The sequence below is a fragment of the Equus quagga genome, unplaced genomic scaffold (genome assembly GCF_021613505.1).
Source record: "Equus quagga isolate Etosha38 unplaced genomic scaffold, UCLA_HA_Equagga_1.0 81989_RagTag, whole genome shotgun sequence".
In the NCBI taxonomy this organism is placed as follows: Eukaryota; Metazoa; Chordata; class Mammalia; order Perissodactyla; family Equidae; genus Equus; species Equus quagga.
The window spans coordinates 5,094-11,167 of record NW_025803351.1 but is presented as its reverse complement, the minus strand read 5'-3'; the positions used below and the strand labels follow the sequence as shown (position 1 = coordinate 11,167).

The 6,074-nt window shown below is 49.8% G+C and overlaps 1 protein-coding gene across 1 annotated transcript; it reads left to right on the top strand.

Annotated features, from left to right (window-relative positions):
- Window positions 1–353: 353 nt before the first annotated feature.
- On the top strand, window positions 354–3,314 carry LOC124234499 (ribosome biogenesis protein SLX9 homolog; the record flags this gene model as incomplete). Its single annotated transcript, XM_046651848.1, has 2 exons — window positions 354–590; window positions 3,196–3,314. Coding segments are annotated over exons 1-2 (257 nt in total), but the record flags the coding sequence as incomplete, so codon positions are not given.
- Window positions 3,315–6,074: the final 2,760 nt, after the last annotated feature.

The window sequence follows — 6,074 nt, the reverse complement described above, 5'->3', positions numbered from 1 at the left end:
GGGGCGCATCTTGGGGCAGCCTGCCCTGAACCCCATCACAACCATATCCTATCTCAACCTCATTTTAGACAGGACACCACTTCTCATAACATGCCGGCCCACACGCCCCCAGTCCTCAGGGCCTTTTGGAAAGGCACACGTGCCACGAGCAAATATACTCCTGCATTTTCATCTTGTTCGTCAGGTCCTGCGCTGGACTCGTCATTCCGCAAATCCCAAGGGTGCTGGGGAAAGCGGAGCAATTAGCCCCTCACCTGCCCTCGCGGCCCCGCCCCCCCGAGGCCCCTCCCCTCCGAGGCCCCGCCCACCGCGCGGCGCGTGCGCGGCTGAGCGCGGACCCCAGCAGCTGAGGCTCGGCTTCCTCCCGGGCCTCCAGAGCGCAGCACCGACTTCCGCCCGGGTCGGCCGCGTGTGCCGGTGCTTCCGGCCGGCCGCGGGTCCCCGCCGAGGCCATGGGGAAAGTGCGGGGGCTGCGGGCCCGGGTTCACCAGGCTGCCGTGAGGCCCGCGGGGGAGGCCGCGGTTGGCCCCGCGCCCCCGGCCCGAGAGGCCGCCCCTCCGCAGGCCTCGGCCGCTGGAGTTGGGGGAAAGGTATAGTTGGGGCACCGCGGGGGGCCTGGGCGGCGGGGAGGGGGTCCCCGCGGGTGGGTGCGGGGCGCCGCTCTGTGCTCTCGGGGTCCTGGTCGGCTCTCGGCGGAGTCTGCCCGGCGCCGTGCGGGAGCCGCGCATCCCGCGCATCCCGGGATGCGGCAGAATATGGCAGGAATTCTTGTCAGTCGTAGCCGATCTCCCGGGGAGAGAAGGGAGGTTCCTAGGTTCGTGGGAAGATGAAGAGCAGACTGGAGAGACCCTGTGCCCTTAGCAGTCGCCCCTCTGTCCCCCGTCCCCCAGCTCTAAGCAGCCACGGGTCTACTTGCTGTCTATTCTGGACGTTTCCTGTGGATCGAGTCATACAGGTTGTGGCCGCTGCGTTTGCTTCTTGGACTTAGCGCTGGGTTTTCCAGGTTCATGCCGGTCGTGTCATGTATCCGTGTTCATTCCTTTTTGGGTGGAATAGTATCTGCTGTCAGCATGGACCACTGTTTGTTTGTCCAGGTGCTGACCCTTGAGCTGCCCTGGAAGCATTTAGTGGTGTCTGTAACCAGGGACTGGCACGGGGACAGCACAGAAGGCCTTGGTGGTCCGCGGAGGCCCTGACTTTGGGCTGGTAATGCTAATGAGAACAGCCGTGTTTGTTAAGCAGTTGCTGTGTGCCGGGCACTTTACATCTCCAGAACAGCCCTAACCCTCGTTTTGCAGGTGGAAAAGCTGAGAGTCTAAATAAATTACCAAGGACAGTCAGTTGCTGTTGAAGGAGCTGATGTCTGATCCCAGGGTCTGGCACCAGTGCCCTGGCTTTTATAAAAACTTTGTTGAGATGTAATTCACATGTCCTAGAATCCACTCCTTTAAAGTGTACAGGTCAACGGGTTTTTTTTTGGTATATTCACAGAGTTGTGCAGGTATCACTACAAATTTCAGAACGTTTTCATCACTCCAAAAAGAAACCTCATACTTATTATCCATCATTCTGGCAACCACTGATCTACTTTCGGTCCCTATAGATTTGTCTGTTCTGGACATTTCATATAAATGGGATAAAACAGTATGGGGCCTTTTTTGTCTGGATTCTTTCACTTAGCGTGTTTTCAAGGTTCATCCTTGTAGCATTATTTTTGTATCATGCATATCTTTGTTGACTTCATTCTTCCCGTGGCTGAAAAACATTCCATTGTATTGGCATACCATACTACACCACATTTTCTTTAATCTGTTCATAAGTTACTGGATAGTTAGGTTTTGTCTAATGTTTGGCTATCATGAATAATACTGCTGTGAACATTCGTGTACCAGTTTTTCTGTGGACTTATGGAATCGAGGTGCTGGGAATAAGCGTGTCTAAAGTATTGTAGACATAAGGAATCAAGTGAGAGAGGAACGGAAGCAAAGCTTACAAAGACAAGGCAGATTCGGAGAAGAACGATGACTAGACCTTGCGTAAATGAACAGCATAATCCTTGAACTTGAACATGGAATAGACAGTTAAACAGAATTCTGATTTCTAGTCACGTAATGACATGCTAATCTTTGATAGACGTTTGAACAGTGTGACCTCAGCACCTTTTATGATAAGCTCCTAAATGTGGAGTAATGAGATATAAAGTACCACTGTGGAGAATGTTCAAGGGATGGTGTGGAAAGAACTTGAGGATGGGCTGTATACAGACCTAGATGCGTGACCTGAGGCTGCACCTGACCCCTCATCTCCTGTGGCTCCTTGCCCTGAGATCTTGACCGAGAAGGCCCTCCCGCCTAGCCCACCTGGCTGCCACCCAGGCTCCAGCGCTGCTCTCTGTGGGGTCTCTGATGTCTCTTGTTCATGGACTGTCTCTCCCTGTCCTGGGACCCCTCAGGAGCGAGGGCTTCTCTGTCAGGTGCTCTGGGTGGGAGCTCTGCGTGAGGGCGCTCGGGGCTGCCATCTAGCCTGGCACCTTCGTGGTGCTTGGGCTGGTTTCTGCCTCACCCTGGTCCTGTCTCAGTCTGTGACTCCTTTGGGGGTCGATGCCGTGGTCCTTCCGGAGGCCTCTGTCCTTGACTTGGACCTGGAATGAGCCGGACAGGCATGGGAGGCGAGTTCTGGGTTAGCACAGTGTGACGGGCTGAGTGACTTGGAGGGTTTTGAAATCTTGATGTGGGGATGAATGTGGGTTGGGAACAGACCTGGGAGGAAGAGTGCTGAGATGGAACAGTGGCTGTGAAATGGGAGAGTGCTGCGGAAAGAACAGGAATAAGGTGCCAGGTCTGGAACGAGATCTGGTTCCTGTCATAGGTGCTTCTGAATGTTGAGACTGGAATTTGTAATCGATACTGATCCTAAATCTGGTCTGAGAAGGTCCCAGACCCAGAGCAGAGCTGTGTGGGATTTGAGGCCAGCAGGAAGGATGCTGCCTTAGAGCTCTGGGGTCTGAGCTCCCAGTGGCCTTGGGCTCCACTCTTGGGGGTGAGGGTCGTTCCTCCAGGTCCTCCTTCATAGAAGCCGGAACTGGTCCTTGAGCCCCTTGAAGTCCTTCCCGAGGGGCCTCCCTGTCCGTGACTGGCTTGCATTTCACCTTGAAACCATGGAGCGAGTCTTACGTCTCCTTTCTTTCTGTTTTAGGAGTGGGCTTTCGTGAACACTGACGTCTTTGCCAGGACCAAGATCGACCCCAGTGCCTTGGTGCAGAAGCTGGACCTGGACACAAGGAGTGTTACTTCCGTCCGGAGAGGTGAGAGTGGGTGAGGCGGACCGTAGGGTTTGGGTGTTCACAACGCAGAGGCATGCCAGCTTTGAGGTTGTTTGTATGTGTGGGCCACCACAGATTCCAAGTTGGCCTGTACATTTTCAAAAGATTTTCATTATTGGAAAATTTTAAAGATATACTAAAGTAGAGAGAATGGTATAAAGAAATCCATTTATCCATCCTATCACTTGCCTTCAACACACATACTGGAGAGTTTTGAAGCAAACAGTGTTTCATTCATGAATTCTTTAGCAAATGCTTCCAAGGGCTCTTAAAAAAGACATAAGCATACCTGCAATGCAATTATCCCACCTTAACAAATTAGTAGGAATTCCTTATTATGAGAGAAACACTCAGAGCTCACGTGTTTGTGATGGCCTTCTAAAAGTTTCTCTGTAAAAGTCAGGGTGCAGATAAGGGCTCCACGCTGCAGCCCAGCCCCTCCCCGTCTCTCCCCGTCTGTGTGAAAAGACATGAGGAGAAGGCAACCAGCAGAATCCAAGAGAAGGGAAATGCACTGGGGAAAAGGGCCTCCCCCTTATAGACACGCAAAGACTTCAAGCCCTCCCATGACCAACACTTCAGTGTCCTGCACTCAGTCCCGCCTTCGCTGTGTTGGTGCAGGAGGCCTCTGGCAAGCTGGTCTGAGCGGAAGCCAGTATCGAGTGCAGGAGACTGAGGCGTTGGTTGGGGGACGACTTGAAGACTCTCCATGTGTCCATGATATGGGGGGGTTCTTTTTCCCAATGCACGTCCCTTATTTTGGATTTTGCTGGTTGCATTCTCCCAAGTCTTTTAACATGTTCTTGGACCTAGCCAGTGTTCTTGGCCAGAGCCTCCTGTCTCTTGGGCCCTTGAAGTGGAGGGCGGTTCTGCTGCACTGGGCAGCCCTGGGAAGGGGAGTGAGCCCAAGGCCTGGGTGGGCTCGCCACCTCCCTCTGTGGAGAGAGGCCTTAATGTGCCCACATGAGCTGCACACTGCGGCTGAGCATCTTCCCATCACAGCCGTGTGTTCGTGGCAGTCCGGCCCTCCAGGCTGTTTGCACCAGTCTTGTAATCCTGCTAAGCTTACCTTGCATCTTTTTATGCTGGTTTAATCCTACTGTATGTTTCCATCTTTGAAGTTGTAAGTAGCTATCCTAACTGCTTTGACATTCACTCTTTGTGGCCCTTGGTACTCTGTTGGACGGATGTGCCGAGTTTTCTTAACTATTTTCCTGTTGGATAATTAAGCAGCATCCAGGTTTTCAGTATATTTTTTTCCAGGTTTCCATCTATAGTTTGTAACCAACATTTAAGAGTTTTAAGTCGTAATTATTTCACAGGTACGATTTATATCAAGCATTTTCTGTGGGGTTACGTTTGTTTACATCATTTCTTTGGATTTTTTTTTTTTTTTTTAAAGATTTTATTTTTTCCTTTTTCTCCCCAAAGCCCCCCCGGTACATAGTTGTGTATTCTTCGTTGTGGGTTCCTCTAGTTGTGGCATGTGGGACGCCGCCTCAGCGTGGCCTGATGAGCAGTGCGATGTCCGCGCCCAGGATTCGAACCAACGAAACACTGGGCCGCCTGCAGTGGAGCGCGCGAACTTAACCACTCGGCCACGGGGCCAGCCCCAACTTTGGATTTTTGTTTTATTGTTGAGTTCATACTAGTTACATCATTGTGAGATTTCAGTTGTACATTATTTCTGGACTGTCACACATAAGTGCTCCCCTTCACCCCCTGTGCCCACCCCCCACCCCCATCCCCAGTAACCACTGAACTGTTTTCTTTGTCCATGTGTTTGTTTATATTCCACATATGAGTGAAATCATGTGGTGTTTGTCTTTCTCAGTCTGGCGTATTTCACTTAGCATAATTCCCTCCAGGTCCATCCATGTTGTTGCAAATGGGATGAATTTGTCTTTTTTCTGGCTGAGTAGTATTCCATTGTATATATACACCACATCTCGTTTATTCAGTGCTCAGTGGGTGGGCACTTGGAGTGTTTCCATGTCTTGGCTATTGTGAATAGTGCTGCAGTGAACATGGAGGTGCATGTGGTTACTTTGGATCGTTGTTTTCAAATTGTTTGGGTAGACACCCAGTAGTGGGTTAGCTGTGCCTATGGTATTTCTATTTTTAGTTTTTTGAGGAATCTCCCTACTGTTTTCCATAGTGGCTGCACCAGTTTGCATTCCCACCAGCAGTGGATGAGGGTTCCCTTCTCTCCACACCCTCTCCAACATTTGTTATTTTTAGTCCTAGTGATTATAGCCATTTTAACAGATGAAGGTGGTATCTAAGTGTAGTTTTTATTTGCATTTCCCTGATGATTAGTGATGTTGAACATCTTTACATGTGTTTATTGGCCATCTGTATATCTTCTTTGAAAAAATGTCTGTTCACATCCTTTGCCCATTTTTTGATCAGGTTGTTTTTTTTTTGTTGTTGAGTTGTGTGAGTTCCTTATATATTATGGAGATTAACCCCTTGTCAGATATATGATTTGCAAATATTTTCTCCCAATTGGTGGGTTGTCTCTTTGTTTTGATTCTAGTTTCTTTTGCCTTGCAGAAGCTCTTTAGTCTGATGAACTCCCACTTGTTTATTTTTTCTTTTGTTTCCTGTGTCTGAGAAGACATAGTATTTGAAAAGATCCTTTTTAGTTCAGTGTCAAACAGTGTACTACCTATATTATCTTCCAGGAGTTTTATGATTTCAGGATTTATTTTCAAGTCTTTGGTCCATTTTGAGTTTATTTTTGTGTATG